Here is a 21544-nt window from a genome sequence, read left to right as displayed (position 1 = left end):
TTTTAAAAGGTTTAAGGAGGTGTGGAGGCCATTAATTGAATATTGTAATGATTAAGGGTTATTCTTTTTCCTTAGGGGATAATTTGTAAAAATGGGGGGGAGGGAGAGTCTAAATATGTATATGTTTGGATAAAATATTTTGTTGATAGGGGAGGGGATGGGAGGTGGGTGGAGGGAATTAAAACATGTGTAATAATATTGCTTAAGAATGTCAAGTGAATGATGTGAATTACTTGTAATAATATTGTACACTTGTTGAAAGAAATAAAAAGGAATAAAGATGAAAAAAAAAAAAAAAAAAAGAAGGCTATTTTCAAATTAAACAGTCCTGTACCTCATATCATGCTGTGTCTTTATTTCACAAAACCAAAAATAGGCATAAGAAATATTACAGTTAATCCAGGAAAAGCAAAAGTGTAATATTTCTCAAAGGCAAAAATAGGCGTACCAGCTACAGTTAAGGGCAGAGCTGTGCCGGGCTTCTTGTTCAACTCTAATTACCAATTATACTGAAAAGCTGACTGCCTGGTGTTGAGAAAACCTGCAAGATTAGTTAAATTGAGCTTTACTGACTCTTAAAAATCTAAAGCAGTGATTCCCAATCCTGTCCTGAAGAACCCCCAGGCCAATCGGGTTTTAAGGCTAGCCCTAATGAATATGTATGGAGCAGATTTGCATGTCTGTCACTTCCATTATATGCAAATCTCTCTCATGCATATTCATTAGGGCTAGCCTGAAAACCCGATTCATTAGGGGTAGTCTGAAAACCCGATTGGCCTGGGGGTCCTCCAGGACAGGGTTGGCAACCACTGATCTAAAGTATAATTATTCTAACCCTGAACGTACAGATGGTTTGAGAAAGACTGGAAATTAGCAGACAATGGTATAAACAAACTGAATTCTGCCAGAAACCCTATTGAGCAGGCTCAGTTCAAATGCTGGTGATGACGTTAACAAAATTATGGACATTGACATTTTGAAGGCAGGAAGTTTTTTAAAAAATATATTCAGTCAAGAGATTTTTCTGTAGATGTATTTATGAATCCACAGTACCAGGAAAACCATATCTAGTTGTTATTTAATAACTATACCTATATCCATGACATTTAAATTATGTTATTTCTTAATGAAGAGTTGTCCCATTAGTGTGTAATGAAGTGTATCCTTGAAGTGCACTGCGTCTGATGGCTTCCTTAACGTTGAATAGGTCTGCAAGGTCAATGAAATTAGATTTGTCTGTAATCCAAAAGACTAACTCTAAGCTGAAATGACTTCAGTGTTTGTTCTTTCAGGTCTAACGGTAAAATTACCCGTTTTGAATTGAATGACATTATGAATTCTAATCATTCATTTCTGAGACCTCGTCTCATCCACAGTAAAAATACAATTGAAGATGGGAAGAGCAGTGACAACTCCCCCCCCCTCCACCATCAACAAACAATAAAACCCAAATAAACTCCAATGTTTTGGGGTCCTTTTACTAAGGCATGTTAGCCGATTTAGCGCAAGCTAAATATTAGCGATTGCTAAACGTTAATGCGCCCATTATATTCTATGGATGCGTTAGCATTTAACGCGCATTAAAATTTAGCGAGCGCTAAATCAGCTAGCGTGCCTTAGGAAAAGAGGCGGGGTCTATGCAGCAAGAATTTTAATAAAGAAAAATGCAGCTATTTAGAAACACACAGTGGCGTCGTAAACGGGGGCAGTCCTCCCTGGGCGTCATCTTGGTGAGGGCGCAGGCACCCGTCCTCCTCTCTGTATCCCCCCTGTGGGTGCGCCACTTCCTTCCCCCCCTCTGTAATGTTCCCAGTGCGAGCAGCAATCACTAGCGTCGGCTTTTCCTCTGACATCATCTAGGAAGTCATGTCAAATGAAGAGTCGACGCTGGTTGGGGGGGTTGCCACTCGCACCAGGAACGTTACAGAGATACGGGGGAAAGGAAGTGGCACACATGCAGCAGGAGGGAGTGGGGGAGGTGTGGGGGAGGCAGAGAAGAGGACGGGGAGGGGCACCGCAGCGCCAGGCACCTCTCACCCTCACTATACCACGGAAACACGTCTACTACGTCAAAGAATAAATATTAAAATGAATAATGAATGCTTTGGGAACTGGTGCAAATGCAAATGATATTCACTTCTGGTCCGAAGTGTGTCATGTTGCACGATATTGATAACAACTCATTTTTCAAGAGGAATAAATAGAGCGGTTCCACACGCAAGATGTTTACGCTTTGGTATTGAAACTGTGCACCTGAACATCCAGGGTTCGATTCCATAAATGTCACCTAAAATATCAGTGCCAACTAGTGCGACACTAAGTGCAATTTCTTTTTTTTTTTTGTCCATTAAATTTTATTAGGAAATTCTAGAATACAGTGCATGAAACGAAGAAAGATTTAACGGTGCATTAAAAATAACACTATCAGAGGAGAAAAGGCACGGTTGTAAGTATAGTACAGGCAGTCCCCGAATTACAGACACCCGCCTTAAGTACGACTCAAAGTTAAGAACGTGGTTGCGGCTTCATTTGATTTCAGTGAGAAGTATATGAAGTGTCATAGACTCCTACACTTCTCTTGCAGCAGATCCAGGAATGATGGATGGTCCACATTAAGAACAGTGTGTGGTTGCGCATTCTGTATCTTAGAGGGACACTGGTAGGGGCAGTTGGCCCTTTTATCAGCTGGGAGCAGAGGGAAGCAGCAAGAATCTTAAAATCTACAAGTTGTGAGTTACAAACAAATCTGACTTACGAACAGCTTTAACAACATAACTCGTTCTTAACCCAGGGACTGCCTGTACTGCTATACGTGTGGGCGAGTGTACACCTACCCTGTAAACTGTGTTCTATGATTATATGCTCAGCTTTCATAACATCTAATTATTAGGCGAGCGTTTAGATGGGCTGTCCAGAGGCGGGGCTGACATTTAACATGGGCAGCTGTGTAAATGTCATTTTAGCGTAGGCATTTATGCGAGCCATATGTCGCAAATGTTTGTGCCAAGTTATCATTAAAAATTGTTTTAAAACAAAACTCAAAATTCATCTTTTTAGTATCATCTTTAGTTGACCATGAAATGGTCTTGATATCTTCCAATTCTGCAACCGGGTTTACAGTTTATTCTCTTTTTTTTTTTGGTATGTTTTTGTGTTCTTTGGTTATAAAAGAAGCTACGACATAAAACAGGACAGAAACATACATTCCAATTTTTTAAAAATTTTATAAACTACCTAGACTTGCTTTGACTTCACTCCATTAAACCAGTGGTTCCCAACCCTGTCCTGGAGGACCACCAGGCCAATCGGGTTTTCATGTTAGCCCTAATGAATATGCATGGAGCAGATTTGCATGCCTCTCATTTCCATTATATGTAAATCTCTCTCATGCATATTCATTAGGGCTAACATGAAAACCCGATTGGCCTGGTGGTCCTCCAGGACAGGTTTGGGAACCACTGCATTAAACCATAAAGGCACGATGATGCAGGCTTATGAAAGTATTCTACAAAGACACGTACATAATGTCCTTATAGATTAGGTTCATTACTGAAAAGGGATGATTAATGATACTGTTTAGGCATGTCTATGTTATATATGACAACCATAGGGAAACAAGATTTTATGTATGTGACATGGAAACCGCATAGTTGTTTGCGGTATATAAATTTTTTAAATAAATGGTGGTGCCTTGTTATAGAATTACCTCCTCGATCAGGGGTGGGCAATTCCGGTCCTCGAGGGCCGGAATCCAGTTGGGTTTTCAGGATTTCCCCAATGAATATGCATTGAAAGCAGTGTGTGCACATAGATCTCATGCATATTCATTGGGGAAATCCTGAAAACCCGACTGGATTCCAGCCCTCGAGGACTGGAGTTGCCCATGTTTGTCCTAGATGCTATAGGGCTGGATATATCTATCTATCCAGCAGCTGCTTCTCTCTGTTTCTTTTTTTACCATTCTCATGCTCTCATAGGGCTCCTTTTACAAAGGCACGGTAGAGGTTTCTACGGCAGGCTGGCGAGATAAATGCTCATAGAATTCCTATGAGCATCGGAGCATTTACCTTGCCCGCCCAGGGTAGAAACCTCTACTGCAGTTTTTGTAAAAGCCAGCAATAGTCTCCTTTTTAAAAAAGTTAAATACTATTGTACTGGATTTCCTGTGTGTACATACTCCAGAGATGATATCAAATCTGAGCATGGAGTGATCGCTGTTATGAAGAGATCTCAGCACTGTTACCTCCTGTACGAATTCATGCGCTCCACTAAGAACTAGGTCTAGAATTGCTTCGCCTCTTGTCGGTTCCTGAATCAGCTGTTCCATGAAGCAGTCCTAGCATGCCCCGATGTTACATTTATGCAGTCAATATTGGGGTAATTGAAATCAAAATTTAAAAAATGATAAACTCAAGAGCAATGTAAGGAAATTCTTCTTTACGGAGAGGGTGGTGGATGCCTGGAATGCGCTTCCGAGAGAGGTGGTGTTGATGAAAACTGTGACGGAGTTCAAGAAAGTGTGGGATGAACACAGAGGATCTAGAATTAAGAAAATAATTGTAAATATTGAAGAACTAAGGCCAGGACTGCGCTAGACTTGCACGGTCTGTGTCTGTATATGGCCGTTTGGTGGAGGATGGGCTGGGGAGGGCTTCAATGGCTGGGAGGGTGTAGATGGACTGGAGTGAGCTTTGACAAAGACTTTAGTAGTTGGAACCTAAGAACAGTACTGGGCAGAGCTTTGGATTCTTGCCCAGAAATAGATAAGAAGAAGGAAAAAAAATTTAAATTGAATCAGGTTGGGCAGACTAGATGGACCATTATCTGCTGTCATCTACTATGTTATTATGTAAATTTCCAAAAGGAGAAAAAACCCAAGTATACTCCTGATTTATAAGACAATTACATCAATAATAATTTTAACAGGAAAATAATCAAATTGGCAATTAGATATCAATACTTGTCTGAGTCCAAAATAAGAGAGCAAGATGTTAGAAATGAAATGAACAAAGCAGATAATCTTTTCAAAAAGGAAATAATAAAAGGTAAAGGGGGGAATATCCCGGCCCCTACGGCGTTTTGGCATTGGCGGAACCAGTTGCATCAGCTGGCCACCTGGGAGGCAAGAGATACGGGAGGGTCTCGGAAGCGGAAGATGTTGTTCTTGAATACCTGGGAGCCATATTTGCAGTCATTGCATCCACAGGGATGTAGTGAGATTTTACGTTGCGTGTCCTTATCTGGGCGCTCAGTTTAACGGGAGGAGAGAGCAATAGTGAGTAATGGAGGGGCGGGGTGGAGAGTACCATCGAGGGGAAGGTGATGTAAGGTTCTGGCACTTAGTCACGGGTCGGTTCTTTGGGGATAGGTGGGGGCGGGGGGTGCTGGGCCTCTTAGGGGCTCATAAGAGTCCAGGGCCTCAGAGTGCCTTTCCGTCTCTTCTGTTCTCGCTTGTCCAGAGTAGATTACAGTGGGGGGGGGGTTGTTCGCTGTTACGCATTTCCTGTACCTGCTTGCTATAATGTTTTATAGGATGCATCATTGTTCGTGCAGTACACCATCTGTGTGCCTTTGCTTTGCTATTGTTGTTGTCTGCGTCAATAAAAAATTGTTTGAACCTAAAGGGAGGAATAGCTGATGATTCACTTACAGCGAATACTTGTCAATCCAATATGAGCTCACCTACAGGAAAGGACATAGCAGTTGGAATCGGAGCAATTCTAGCTTCCACAAAATCTTTCAAATGTGATGGCTCTAAAAAACATTAAGGCCCTCTTTTGCAAAGGCACGCTAAGCGTTTTAGCGCGGATTTAGTGCACGCTAAACCAACGCATGCGCTAACCGCTAACGCATCCATAGGATAACATGCACACACACCTTTGTAAAAGAGGGGGTAAGGCATTCTTTTACAAAGGCACGCTAAGCGTTTTAGCGCATGCTAAATCAACAAATGCGCTAACCGCTAAAGTGTCCATAGGATAACATGCACGTGTTAGCGTTTAGCGTGTGTTTAGCGCGCGCTAAAAAGCTTAGCACGCCTTTGTAAAGGAGGGGGGGGGGGTAAGTATGACTTTGATATTTTACGATACACTTACAAACGTACTGTTTCACAATTCCGCATTGACGAACGTTGAGCTTTAAGCCAGATTTCATCATTCATATCTGATTGATCAATAAAGGCTCCTGAGGCAGGCCATAGGCCACAACACATGCGTGCCGAACCATCGCACAAGATGGCCGATTTGTTGACTAAAATTGCACACCTGCATCTTTCTCCACTGTGTTGGTTTGTTGGATTTACAAAACACATTACAAAAAAGGACAACGTAAACCCTCCATGCCCGCCGCCAAGAACTAAAATAGGTTACCTGAAAGGATAAGCAAATGCTACTGCGATATTGAGGTCACTCTGCGTCCTGTTGCTACAGTCCACGCTGAGTCTCAGTTCTCCAGAGTAGCCGCCACATGTTGCAAATGCGAAGATAGCAAAAAGCTGTTAAGACAAAAAGAAAAAAAAAAAACAAACAACAATTGTCCTTTTATAGGAGATCCTCCCAAAATTTACAGCGCGCAGAAGTTTCCAGAAGTCGTTACTGTGAACTACTTATAACGTATAATTTTCCTCCTGTTTTAACATTTCACCATTGTTTCATCTCTTGTCTTATAGGGAGAGAGTAATGAGTCACAGAAAAGTAGATATCAGTGGTTTATGCTTTAGAATCTGATTTGTAGGATATTGGTTTAATATGGACATATGCATTCTGCACACAAGTTAAAAAGGAAAACTAAAAAGCAACATATAATTTTAATAATGTTTTCTACAGAAAAATTTAAAGAAATCTGTGAGGGCAGATATAGCATTAACTTTTATTATGTTTAACATAAGAACATAAGTTGCCACACTGGGACAGACCGAAGGTCCATCAAGCCCAGTATCCTGTTCCCAACAGTGGCCAACCCAGGTCCCAAGTACTTGGCAGAAACCCAAACAGTTGCAACATTCTAGAGCTGAGATTGTGATGTCATCATGCCTCATTCCACCAAGGCCCAAGAGCCAAACTCATCAGTGATGTCACAATGGCTTGATTGTGCTATACTTGGCTCACATAAGAACATAAGTTGCCACACTGGGACAGACCAAGGTCCATCATGCCCAGTATCCTGTTCCCAACAGTGGCCAACCCAGGTCCCAAGTACTTGGCAGAAACCCAAACAGTTGCAACATTCTAGAGCTGAGATTGTGATGTCATCATGCCTCATTCCACCAAGGCCCAAGAGCCAAACTCATCAGTGATGTCACAATGGCTTGATTGTGCTATACTTGGCTCACATAAGAACATAAGTTGCCACACTGGGACAGACCAAGGTCCATCATGCCCAGTATCCTGTTCCCAACAGTGGCCAACCCAGGTCCCAAGTACTTGGCAGAAACCCAAACAGTTGCAACATTCTAGAGCTGAGATTGTGATGTCATCATGCCTCATTCCACCAAGGCCCAAGAGCCAAACTCATCAGTGATGTCACAATGGCTTGATTGTGCTATACTTGGCTCACATAAGAACATAAGTTGCCACACTGGGACAGACCGAAGGTCCATCAAGCCCAGTATCCTGTTCCCAACAGTGGCCAACCCAGGTCCCAAGTACTTGGCAGAAACCCAAACAGTTGCAACATTCTAGAGCTGAGATTGTGATGTCATCATGCCTCATTTCACCAATGCCCAAGAGCCAAACTCATCAGTGATGTCACAATGGCTTGATTGTGCTATACTTGGCTCACATAAGAACATAAGTTGCCACACTGGGACAGACCGAAGGTCCATCAAGACCAGGATCCTGTTTCCAACAGTGGCCAACCCAGGTCCCAAGTACCTAGCTAGATCCCAAATAGTAAAACATTTTATGTTGCTTATCCTAGGAATAAAGCAGCGGACTTCTCCAAGCCATCTCAATAATGGCCTATGGATGTCTCTTTTAGGGAACTACTCAAACCTTTTTTAAACCCTGTTACACTAACTGTACAAACTCCACTTAAGACCAGACCATAGCATGCATTACACCAAGGGAGGATAGCCTAGAGCAGGGGTCAGCAATCCTTTTAAAGCAAAGAGCCAATTTACCCAAAATGTTTGACCCAAGATTAACAAAGAGCTGCAAGGTGCAGCTTCTCTCTCCTCCAATTCCTCGCAGGTCTCTGCACCTCTCATCCTTCCCTCCCCCAAACCCAAAACCAAGGTTTATTCCTCTCTCCAGGCCCCAACTCTTTAATCTTCCTCCCAACCCCACGATTCCCCCCCCCCCCCGGCTACTGAGGTACTTGGTCGTCCAACGGGGGTCTTTGTGGCAGGAGCACGGCCCTCTCACTACTGCTCCCAAGCAGATACCTTCTAAAGTGGCTGCTGTGATCTATTGCGGTACTACAGGTATTGTAAGCAGCTGCGCAAGGTCTAGGGAGATGAATTGGGCTTTGTTTTAACTAAGGAAGTGTATCGCTCTTATGTTCTCTCTATCCATAAAGTGAATGACAATGTTAACAACTGGGAATTACAATATAAATCTACACTATGGCTTCACTTCTCTCCGAGAAGAACGCAACAATGAAAATGATAGGTGAGGGACAGCAGGGACTGTCTCTTAAGCATTTAATGTACAGCGCTGCGTGAGTCTGATAGCATTATAGAAATAATAAATAGTAGTAAGAACATAAGAATTGCTGCTGTTGGGTCAGTGGTAGTAAATTAAATGTTCCAGCACGTACATTTTAAGCGCCACTCCGTGCAGTTCTCTACCAACCACATGGCGCCATTTATAAAATCTACTTTGAGACATTTCACAATTTATGTCATCATCTGTCCATGCAAATTGCTTTATATAGGCATGACCACTAGGGAATTAAAGACCAGGATCTCTGAACACAAATCAAACCTTAAACGTAACAGGAGTGCAGAAGCTATTGTTGAACATTGCACTACTTTCAAACATACTTTTAATGATCTACGTTGTTTAGCTATAGATCAGGAACCTAAAATGTTACGAGGAGGGGATAGAGTGAAAAGATTAAGACAACGTGAACTCAGATGGATCCATAGACTCAATAGCGTACATCCCTTTGGTCTTAACACAGTGACAGATTGGTCAGTATTCATTTAAAGCTGTTTTTACATAGTATTTTCTGATATCCAATTAAAATGCTTGAATAGCTTTGAACCTATTGCGCATGCACTGGCGTTTTGTGTTTATAAGCGCCATTTTGTAAGTGCAGGATTGTGTTAGAATAACTTAAAAGACAAACGTTTAAAGTAAGTACGCTATATATAGAGAGGTAGATACTTTATTTACTCTCTTTGTTAATTATTCTTTTTTATGCTTTTTTCTCAGCCCGTATATCGACTAAAACCCTGACGAAGCCGCATGTTACGGCGAAACGGGCTCCCGTCGGATATTTACTATGGGAATTAAAGCTTTCTATCTTGTTATAAAACTACACAAGATAAGTGCCTTCTTGGCTGTCTTTACTTGAATTTGCGTATTTTGCACCATTCTGCTGCTATTCTGTGCTTTATATACTTGCACATTCTTATTGAGCTTATTTTGCACATAAGATAATAATTGCTTTGCTGATTTGCACATTCCAAGTTACTGTAAATCAGACGTTAAAATCTTTGCAAGTTTTGCACAGTTATATCTATTGCATTTTTTGCACAAACAGAATTTATGCTTATTTGCACTTTTTATAACAACAAAATATATATGAGTTGCTAATTTAGCACTAAGTTAAAAGAAAAGAAAATAATGAAAAATATATATAAAAAAATAAGTTAGAGTAGTGGATAAAAATTGTTTACATTAGTTATTTTGTCCATCATGAAGGTTTTATAGATCGATGAAAGACACTCACGCCACTATTCCATATGTGAGCTATAACAATATAACTCGCTGGAGTGGCATATCTGAGATCATTTTCCTTCATGTTTAAAAGGTTTAAAAATTAAAAATTAACACCATACTTAATAAAGTTTTGGGCAGCTTTGATTAACCACTTTTTTGTGGATCTAACTTACCAGTGCCCATCTCCGTTGCCTAGCGATGCCTACATAAACCACGCCTATTCTCTGCCCCGACTTTTCAGGTAGGCATCGTTATGTGTCACTAGGCCCTTTGACTTAGGCATCCTTTATAGAACTCTTAATTGGTAATTTAATTTTCTTTTTTGATTGGTTGAAAACGGGCATGGTCAATTACCACGCCAATTAAGTCAAATAAAAAAAAAAGTTGCACGCGGATTCCGAAGTTAGGCTTCACTGGGAATCCCTTATTAGGGCACCGCCAATGTCATGGTAACATAGTAGATGAAGACAGAGAAAGACCTGAATGATCCACTCAGTGTGCCCAACAGCCACACTCATTATAATGATTTTATTTATTAAAAAATTTATATACCGCATACAACTATGCGGTTTCCATATCACAAACTAACACACTATAACCTTCAGTGAAAACACTGAAGCTAAAGCTCAAAGCTTAACTACTTTATATCTAAAGCATTCAGTTGAAAGGCATATGCCTAGGGATTTGCCTCAGAAGCTACTGGCCAATCACTGCTCCAGAGCTATACAGGGGAACCCGAATAACTCATTGGTTCACCTGCAACATTCTATTATTTTACCATTAGAGTTATTACAATGGGGCTGCCTATGATAGAATGTCGCAGGTGAACCAATGAGTTATTCGGGTTCCCCTGTATAGCTTTGGGGCAGTGATTGCCCGGTAGCTTCTGAGGCAAATCCCCAGGCATATCTTGTTTTCCTACGATTATAAAAAACAAAAGGAATTGACCCCAAAATATCCACAAAGAAGAAAATCCAGAGAAAACAAAAAAAAAAAAAAAACCACAACTCTGTGGAGTGACGATGTTCCTAAATGGACTTTATTTGAAAGTATCAAAGTTCCAAAGGTACACTAAAATCATCCACATAAAAGTAAATCATTCACATAAGAGCAGTGTCTCACTTCCGGTTCACCACACAATTGTTTCCCACGTACACACCTTTATAGGACCCCCAGGGACCCCTGAAGAAGACTTTTTGTCGAAACGTGGACCGTGTTGGGTCCTGTATCCCTAGCGGACTAGGTCCTTTAAGGCTCTTATGTGGATGATTTACTTTTATGTGGATGGAATTATTTTATGTGGATGATTTTAGTGTACCTTTGGAACTTTGATACTTTCAAATAAAGTCCATTTGGGAACATCGTCACTCCACAGAGTTTTTGTTGTTTTTGTTTTTTTTTGGTTTCCTACGATTATCACATATAACAAAGACATGTCTAAACAACATCATTAATCGTCCCTGTTATAATAGGGATAGAGCACAAATTCAATCAATTGAGAAATACAAGCAAGCTTTAAATTATACATTGTTGTCAAAAAAATTCTAAAAGACAATTATCAACTGAAATATACCTTAGCATAAGAAGGCATTGGCAAATAACTGAGTTTTCAGCATTTTCTTAAAATTCATCCTCTCCATACAAAACTGCAGGATACCAGGCAAGGCATTCCATAGTTCTACGTCAGCTACGGATATCATTGATGCTCCGATCCTAGCATGCATAGTCAACAACTGAATGTGGTATAAAATACTCTATCCTGGTCTGATTTTGTAGAAGTTAGCCTGGCACTGTCCCTACGTTCCAACTTTTGGAGATGCTGTCAAAGCTCACTCCAGCCCATCCTAAACTGTAGAAGTCCACCTGGCACTGGCCTTAGTCCTTCACAGCTGGAGACGCCATCTCAACACCACTCAACACACATGAAGTCATTTAAGTCTTTTTTTTTTTAATACCCTCCATTTTTTAATTAGGGATCCTCTGTGTTCATTGCAACGTTGTACTTTTAAAAAAAAATTATTGCATAGGTTTGATTTTATCGTTATAAGAATATGATGTATTTTATTGATTTAGGTTACAGTCTGTTCTGAGAAATCCTTTTAGTGGCTGGAAAGATGGGTTATGAATTTTTTAAATAAATAAAATTAAATAAGTTACCAAAGGGAAACGAGAGAATAAAGAAGAAACAGAACGTGTAACACGATTTATAAAAGTGTGTTGCTACAGGAGCTCATAAAAACATATTGTTGCTGAATCACTAAAATACAAAACTGACCTTGAATTATTAATCTTTTCTTGCAGTAGCAGGAACAAGATGTTTCTGTGGCATGCAGTGCATTGTTTGATATTTGCATGCAGAAGAAAAGAGATGCATAGACATGACAGAATAATATTTTAATAAATGAGCAACAGCATCTCATCTATTTTGCACACTTCTACAACCTCTCCAAAGCCTAGAAACGTCTACCGTGTTTCCCCCAAAATAAGACCTAGTTAAGATCCCTGAAGCCACCCTGATACTCCCCGACACCATCCCTGACACTAGTGCTGCACAATTTGCCAATCATCTCTCTCTTCCTCTCCTCCACCGCAAAATATCTACCCCATTTAAAAAAAATGAATAAAAGACAGGCAGTCCTGTGAAAAAAATGCCCCCCCCCCATATTGCAGGACGGATTCCCCCCCACACAAACGCAGCCCTGCGGCACTCCCCCCGAAGAAAAAAGCAGGAGAGATGCCGACTTCCCTCCTGCCATCGGCGCTTAAACAGCAGGCTCAGTCCCTAAAAAAAAAAAAAAACATTCCCGATGCTGCCCCTGCTCCCTCCCAAACCCCCCGTCCCGCGTGAATATAGCAGGAGGGATGCCAATGCTCTACTGTCATTGCAAATCCTCACATCGGCTGAACCCGGCCCACCCACACTCCCCTCACCTTTCAAAACTTGGGAGCAGGAGGGGTGCTCAGTCTCTCCTGCTCCGTAGGGCTCCTCCACATGAATGCGGGCGTTAGGCCCCGCCCCGGTACATCATATGATACATGGGGTCGAGTCTAAGGCAGGGAAGGCAGCGAAGCAGCCAGTTCAGAGCGCTGCCGCTGTTTATGGAGGCCTCAGGAGCTGCTGAACAAGGGGATGGGTGAGATGCAAGGAAAGATGATGCTCATGGGGGGGAGAGAAAGAAAAGAGGAAGAATTGGGGTGGAGGAGAGGAAGGGAGAGATGATTGTTGTAAATGAAACAAATAAGACATTCCCCGAATATAAGGCCTAGTGCGTTTTTTGGAACAAAAATTAATATAAGACCCTGTGTTATTTTCAGGGAAACAAGGTATGCAAAATAGAGAAATGAATCAAATTAAAACAAATAATAGCCATTCTTTTCAGCTTGGTAGCTTAATTTATGGTAAGTAAACTATCTGCTGTTATTCATGAAAGTATTCCACATGAGTGGTGTATAGGATGCATGGAAAAATGTTTTTTCCCTTTTATGCCATGCTTTCATTACACCGAGAGAATTACTTACTGTCTTCTAATATTGTACACTTCCTCCTCCGCATTCGCAGTGATAGGGGAATATCATGGCAGCGAATAACTTTTTGTATGTTATTCGTGTTTTTTCTGTAAAAAAAAACCCTATAAAAGACACAAAACCGCGAATAACCTGACTTGCAAGTGTAGCAATTTGCTCCATACAACGCTGGGAGGACTGATTTCCTCTGTGCAACGCTGGGAGCAGCGATTTCCTGTGACGTAAATTTGGGGGCCGAGCCTGGGAACAAAAAAACCCGCAAATAACCGAAACCGCGGTTAATGAAACCGCAAATACGGAGGGGGGGGAAGTGTAGTTGTGTAACCGAGTACGAATTCTCCCAGGAAAAAGATCAGGTTAATATAAAAAAAAAATGTTTTAAAAAAAAAATTAACTTCATCCATAAAATTAAGGAAAGGGGTGAAACAAAACTTAAATTTTAATACTCAGATACGGACTTAAAAATGCAAAGTGTTTTCTCCAGAAGAAGGCAATATCATATAAGCAAATTTTTTTCTTATTGTTCTCACTTATTGCCCTCTTTACTTCAGTTGACATCCAAACCGGGTCCTTTGATCGCTTGTTCTTGCAGCCTTTCCTGAAACTGGGGACGTACATTCTTTGTGCCTCCTGCAGGGTGTCCCTGAATAGGGTCCAGGCGCTTCCCACAGTCTCCATCCTAAAGATGTTTCTGAGCTTCCTCCCCACCATTTCCCTCATAGCAACATAGTTCCCTTTCTTGAAGTTGAGCGCAGTTGTTGCGGTCCTCCTTACTATGGGTGTCCCCCTTTCTAATGTGAATCTGATCGCGTTGTGATCACTGTTGCCTATAATCATCACTATATTAAAAAATTTAAGCAAGTACAGTAAAACCTTTGATTGTGAGTAACTTGGTGTGCGAGTGTTTTGCAAGACGAGCAAAAACATTTTATAAAATTTTAACTTGATCAACGCACGTTGCCTTGCAATACGAGCACGCTGACACTCGCCACATACAAGTGCGCCCAACATATGCGTATCGCATCGCTGAGTGTAGCTGAACGCAGCACAAGCATCGCAACTGAGAACACTATAAGTGCGACGCAAGCATGCACAACTGTACAGTATTTTGTATTAAAGTTTTTGGGTTGTGGAACGAATTGTCGTGAGTTTCCATTATTTCCTATGGGGAAATTTGCTTTGGATTACAAGCATGCTTCCGGAAACCAATTATGCTCGCAAACCAAGGTTTTACTGTAATTTAGGTCATAGAAACATAGAATATGACGGCAGAAAAGGGTCGACGGCCCAACAAGTCTGCCCACTGAAGAACCCTCCCTCCTCGAGAATCCATCTTTTAAGCATTCCTCTGGAGCGACCCCACCAGAGGGTCCCATCGTACCTTGAAGTCGAGCGTGGAACTGGCCTCAACTACCTGACGTGGAACTACCATCGATCAATTACCCTTTCGGTGAAGAAATATTTCACCAGGAACCCCCTAACCCCACCCGGACCCCTTCTAGCCTTTTTTTGATAGCCGGACGGATGGGTCCTCCCTCCGTCCGGCAGGCCCGCCTTCGTCTGAATGTTAAAATAAGAATGATATTTTCCCTTTATTGACGATTGTGCTCTGTGAGTTGGGAATCTAAGAGCAGCTTTTTCTAATTAATTACAACAAACAGTCCAGTCAATGGCCATGAAAGCTATGCTATTAAAGGGAGAAGTGATCAATGTGGGCCACTGTTACGTTGGGTGATTTTAGCACAGGGTCCCATGTTATGCAACACGACTCTGTACTACAATAACCAAACCTGTGGCTACATAACCCAATATAACTTCCCCCCTAAGTCTGATACCAGCCATCTTGCAGTAGTAAACCCCCAGATATTCCACTAGTCAGGTTTCAGACTCTGCCATGTTTTTACTGCTTAGCATTGTGTAACATGTAATAAGTTCTAGTTAGCACAGAAAATATTGATGTTAGGAAACTGTTATTTTTTTTGTATTTATAGACCACTTATAGTCTAAGTCAGGGCTGCCAGGTTTTCAGGATAGCCACAGTGAACATGCATGAGAGAGATTTGCATACCAAGAAGTCAGTGCTGGCAAATCTCTCTCATGCATATTCATTGTGGCTATGCTGAAAACCTGGCCTGTCAGTAGATCTCGAGGACCGGACTTGGGCAGCCCTGGTGTAAGTGGCTTACATTCTGGTACTCAAGCATTTCTCCCTATCTGTGATCTGGGCAATGGAGTCACAAGGAGAGGCACTGGGCTTGAACCCATAACCTCAGGGTGCTAATAGGGCTGCAGCCCTAACCACTAGGCCACGCCTGTGATTTGATGCCCTCTTTTGTTGCTTAGAGGAAACACAGCTGCAGGTCTTCCATGTCCAAAACCACCACTTTTAATGCAGTCCTTTAGGAACATACATTTTAGTTCTGATGCTACATCTTTTGCCCTGTCCACCCCCCACGGGTGAAAATAAATACTCAAGAATTTACTTTTACAAGAACACCGAGCAGGGGGGTTTACATGCTTCTGCTCCAAAGCAATTCAAACTGTAATAGGGATAATGACTTGAATAGCTCAGTAATATTGCCTTAATCATCTTTATTGATTATTCTGAGAACCATGTTTAGAAAATTCACTTAACAGCATGCTATTTCAATTACATCTCATAAAACACAAATGTTATCCACAGATACACTTTTCAATGCTTAATGTACAGAAGACGGTTTCTGTTGATAGGAAAAATTATTTCGCATTCCAACAAAGATCATACCATCCTGTACATAATGACTATTAATTATAGTCATGGACACATGCAAGCAGCATAAATTCAAAGAAAAATAATGTTTAGATGAAAGAATGGCAACTCCTGACACATTTGCCATCATGCAGCGTGCAAAGACCTGCTGTCTGATCTTTCTATGATGTCAGATCGCAAATGTCAAAAGTGCACTGCCAGCATTAAAGCGACGGCACTGTTTTCTCCAAGCTGAGCGGGAGTCCGCCATGTCCAGGCCTGCCAGTGGGGGGTGCTCTATCACTATCACATTTTCAATAGTGAGGGACAAGCGAGTTCTGCAGGACTCCATGCAGTGGCGTAGAAAGGGTTGGAGGCTCCTGGGATGGTGGTGCCTCCCCCAATCCACATTTGCACTCTCCTTCCCCCCCTAACTCTAAATCTTCGCCAGCACGAGTGGCTTTTCTCCAACATGCTCCTCTTGCTAGCATTGGATTTCCCTCTGATGTCACTTCCTGGCCCTATGACCTGGAAACGATTCAGAGGGGAACCAGATTGGCACGAGCAACAGGCAGGAGAAGTTGCTCACACTAGTGAAGATCTACAGAGGTTTGGGGTGGAGGGGAGGGATGGTGTGGTAGAGTCCTTTACTGGTAGAAATACAGCTGGAGGACTCCTGCTCAGCTTAGAGCAGTAGTCTCAAACTTGTGGCCCGCCAGGTCCTATTTTGAGGCCCTCGGTATGTTTATCATAATCACAAACTCTAGAGTTTTACCTCATGCAAAATTGTCATTTCTTAAATAGGACGTTAACTAGTTTATCTGAGGCCCTCCAAGTGCCTACAAATCCCAAAATGTGGGCCTGCAAAGGGTTGGACTTTGAGACCACTGGCTTAGAGGGAACAGTGGGCAAGGGTAGATTGCGGTGTCTTGCAAACATCTGGAAGGCAAATGCCACTAAACCCTGTGCTGTGGCTGGAGGGCATCTGGAAATGCGTGGACATTGACGTAAAGATGTCACATGCATGTGTGATGTCATCACATCAATGTTTTTGCGCAGGCGCGAAGGCCCTCCAGATGGAGCCCTGAGCCGCCAGTGGGGGGGGGGGGGGAGGAGGATGCTACAAAAAGAGAGGCAAGTAGAGGAGTCGCTGCCAGCTGACTACCTACAGAATGTGCCTCTCACCGCGAGAGGCATGTCCTGCAGACAGTCAGCTGGCGCCGGCACCTCTCCTCGCTGGCGTCTCGCGGCACGCCTGGAATCTGCTGCGGCACACGGTTTGCGATGCAATGGTATAATGGGTGGGAGACTTGAGGGGGGGGTCAAAGGAGACAGTGAGGGAGAGCAGCAAACTCCTGCCTACTGACAGCCATTAAAATTATTTATACTAAGGGATATTTTACAGATATTCAAGGTGGTCAAATAATACTCATCATGACTCCACGGTAAATATCAGCAGCAAACAGGAAACCGAGCAAGCAAATCATTCCATTAGTGCTTTCCACTGCGCTGTGAAACTGGTCGGCAACAGGTTAGTCACCCACACAGATGTACTCCTGCAGCTTTCTTTCGCCTCTTGCAGCCCCCAAACACAAATCTCTCCAGAAGGCCTCTTGATGTCATAGCACCTCCCCACTCCACTCTATTGAAATGGTTTTATTAATTTGCTATTCTTCTAGCAAGCAAATGAACATGAAGGATATTACACGTTGAGTCATAGCATCTGGCATGTAATACTCTACTCTTTAATCATTCGTGATAATAATTAGCCTGGGAAATGGGATGAATTACTCATATTACAGAAAAACAAAACGATGTATATATATCTAAATATGGAGAACACAATTCTATAAAGGGGAAACTATTTCTAGGTGCCAAGATGGTGCCCACCTGCAGCCTATTCTGCAAAAGAAAGTAAGCATCTATTTTCCTTTACAGAATACAAGTGTAGCAGTGCAACTATCTACAATTTAGGTATGACACAAATTCACATGCCTAGATTGCTAAATAAAAAAAAACAACAACAACGCATGTATAAAATTATGCTTTTTTAAATGCATAACTGTGCACCCCATCTATGCTCTGTTCAGACATAGTAACGTAGTAAATGACGGCAGATAAAGACCCGAACGGTCCATCCAGTCTGCCCATTAGTTATTCCCATTAAAAATACATGATTAAATTAACTTGTCTCTTCTTTGATATTTGTGGGTCATAGACTGTAAAGTCCACCTGGTGTTGTCCTAGGTTCCAAATGCTGAAGTTGCCGTCCAAGCGCACTCCAGCCCCAACCATCCCATTGTTTGCAGGATATCTACCGTAAAGTCTGGCCAGTAACGTCCTCATGTCCCAATATAGTGGAGTTCCCATTGATGCCCTCCCCAGCCCATCCTACACCGAATCACCATATATGGGACACAAACCGTATGAGTCTGTCCTTAGTTCTTGAATTTATACCATTTGTTTTCTAATTAGAAATCCTCTATATTTATCTCACATTTTTTAAAATTCCATCACTGTTTTCCTCTTCACCACCTCCCTCGGGATGGCATTCCAGGCATCCACCACCCTCTCCGAGACTCCGCCCACCTTCAAACTACGCACCGTCACATTTATGAAACAGCATGTAGATGAAACATTGGCCCAGATTCTATAAATGGCACCTGAAGTTATTTATTTATTTCATCCGTTTTATAGCCCGTCCTCCCAGAGAGCTCTTTTATTTAAATTAAGGAGTTTTTGGATTTCTCCTATGTTGATTAAGTGGCTTTCATTTTCTCTTTCAAACAGATTTAAATATGTGTACTGGGCTAATTGTTTCCCACTTGGCAGGCAATATCGGTTGATGTGCCCAAGGGGTCCACACTGTCTGTTGTACTTTTCAGTGTACATTATCGCATATACACTGATGACATCCAATTCTTCTTTCCTGTCAAAGACTCATTACATAAAGCCCTTCTGTTTGCCGAGAGCTTGCTTGAAATAGATTAACAACCTTTCAATAATAATTCAAATTTAAGTATAAATTTACTAAATCATAAGTTATGCATAGTAATTCAGCTAAGAGTTCAATAATCACTTCTTTTATATCACGGGATCCTCAAATTGCCGCTGGGGTAGCCCAACACCCTGTGGATACATTAGTCCTGTATCATAAATATAATTCTTTTTAATTTGTGCTTGCTAATTTATTCACTAAACTCTTTATACTTATATGATTTGATATTTCTTGATACTTAATTTGAACTTAGCTTATATTAAGGTTCCGTCACTGACTCATCTCCCCTCACCAACACTTTTCATATACTTCCTCAGGGTCAGGGCAGACTCTAAGAAATAAGACGCACATAATTACAGTCTTAACATTCTAACCATTCAAAATATGCTTCTACCAAAAAGATAATCCTAACAGTGTACTCACGTCTATGTTAGGAACTCTAAGCATTGCTGCTATCCTTAATGCTGAAGCGTCAAAAGCCAAAGATGGCCGCGGCATTAAACTGCACTCTGAAATAGGGAAATCCCTATAACATCACCACCCGACCAACCAATCAAACACAATTCAAGAGGGCCTGGGATCTCTGAGAGAGAGAAAGAGATAATGGTTATTGTGGATGGCAGACTAGATAGAGCTACAGCCTCAGTACCCTGGGGTTGTGGGTTCAAACCCCGCGATGTTCCTTGTGACCCTGGGCAAGTCACTCAGTCCTCCATAGCCCCAGGTACGTTAGCTAGATTGTGAGCCCACTGGGACAGATAGGGAAAATACTTGAGTACCTGATTGTAAAACCGCTTAGATAACCTTGATAGGCGGTATATAAAAACCTAAGAAACTTGAAACATGGGCTATTTGGCCTATATCTATGTTTCTATGTTTAAAATGAACTCAATCTACTAACGTTAACCAATCTTCCACCTGATTTAACCCTGGCATTATGGTGTTTAATTTAAACATCCTCCGAAGCTCCTTCATGTTTAATATGCGTCCGATGTTTCCTCCCTCCCACCCTATGGTGACAGAATCCACCATTTTCCATTTCAAATCCTGCAAAGTATGCTTACACAGTTTCCAGTGGTGGACCAAAGTATAAAGCATAAAGAAATATAAAGAAACATCAAACCATATAAGTATGAAGAGTTTAGTGAATGAATTAGCAAGCATAAATTAAAAAGAATTATATTTATGATACGGGACTGAGGATTTGCAGCTGCAGGGTGTTGGGCTACCCCAGCGGCAATCTGAGGATCCCGTGATATAAAAGAAGTGATAATTGAACTCTCAGCAGAAGTACTGTGCATAAGTTATGATTCAAATAGATTAGCCATAAATGTCATAATCATAATAATAGTCGTAATAATGGTACTAAGTTAGAGTACAGAAACAAAATGTTCTGCCATGATAAAATGAGGTATCTGTACTGTTCCATTGCCGTATCAAGTGTTTGGGTTATCCTAGATTCCAAGCTTTCTAAGAAATGTTCATTTGTATGAGCTTCTTTTGTGAAACAGTGTCTTCTATGAAAACTGAGAGCATTTATTTCTACAGGTGATTTTAAAACCATTTTGCAAAGCCTCATAATAAACAAAGTTAGTTGGGTGCCACTGACTCGCATTCCGAGTTCTAGTGACGATGAATTACTGATCTAAAAAGAGATCGGTTCTGTGCTAGTCCAGTAAGGTCCTCCGGCGTCATCCAGCCATCTGATTGCAGGTCGCCCTCTTCGCCTGGTTCCTTCGTTCCTTCAATCTTCCCAGACTAATATAATTCTTTCTGCCCAATATTCAGCAATATTGAGCAGTCTAGGCTTAGTGGAAACAGTGCCTACTACCAACTGCAGACTCGGTTCTTTCTATCCTATTGCACTGTACATCTGGAACAGACTTCTGTTGACACATCGTTGCTCCCTCTCCAGCTCTTTTCAAATCCAGGCTTTTCCTTCAGTTTAATTATTACTCCATGGGGTTTTTTGTTTTATTTCCAGTTGTTGGACTTGGCGTCTATGGTTTTCTTTGGTATTAGGCTTCCAGCAATCCCCCTTTGCCTCATAGTTTTATACCTTTTACATGTCTTGTCTGCTGACTCTATTTCAGTATGTCGCAAACTTTTTATGGTGCGGCACACTAATCTCACGGCCGCAGCTGGAGAGCACCCGGAAATGTGCGGATGTCCTCCAGTCGCAGCCCTGAGCCTCCTATTACCATTGGTGGGGGAGGGGGTGCTGCAGAAGGAGCAGTGGTGCCGGCGAGGAGGAGAGGTGTGGGCTAACTGAGTACAGGACGTGCCTCTCGCCGCAAGAGGCACATCTTGTCAGCTGGCGCTAGTGCCCCTCCTCCTCACTGGCACCTCACGGCACACCTGGAATCTGCCGTGGCACAGTTTGCAATATACTGCTCTATGCCTCAT

The 21544-nt window shown here is 41.9% G+C and overlaps 1 protein-coding gene across 4 annotated transcripts in view; it reads right to left on the bottom strand.

Moving 5' to 3' along the window:
- Positions 1-21544, bottom strand: part of SYNPR (synaptoporin) — a 425318-nt gene that overhangs the window by 46021 nt on the left and 357753 nt on the right. For all 4 annotated transcript variants that reach the window (XM_033925907.1, XM_033925910.1, XM_033925906.1 and 1 more), the window contains one exon: positions 6369-6493. In XM_033925907.1, the coding sequence (XP_033781798.1) occupies positions 6369-6493 (125 nt within the window). The remainder of the gene's footprint in view (positions 1-6368; positions 6494-21544) is intronic.

This window comes from Geotrypetes seraphini, chromosome 17 (genome assembly GCF_902459505.1).
Source record: "Geotrypetes seraphini chromosome 17, aGeoSer1.1, whole genome shotgun sequence".
Classification (NCBI taxonomy): domain Eukaryota; kingdom Metazoa; phylum Chordata; class Amphibia; order Gymnophiona; family Dermophiidae; genus Geotrypetes; species Geotrypetes seraphini.
The sequence above is the reverse complement of the archived record's forward strand: the minus strand, read 5'-3'. Positions and strand labels throughout refer to the sequence as shown.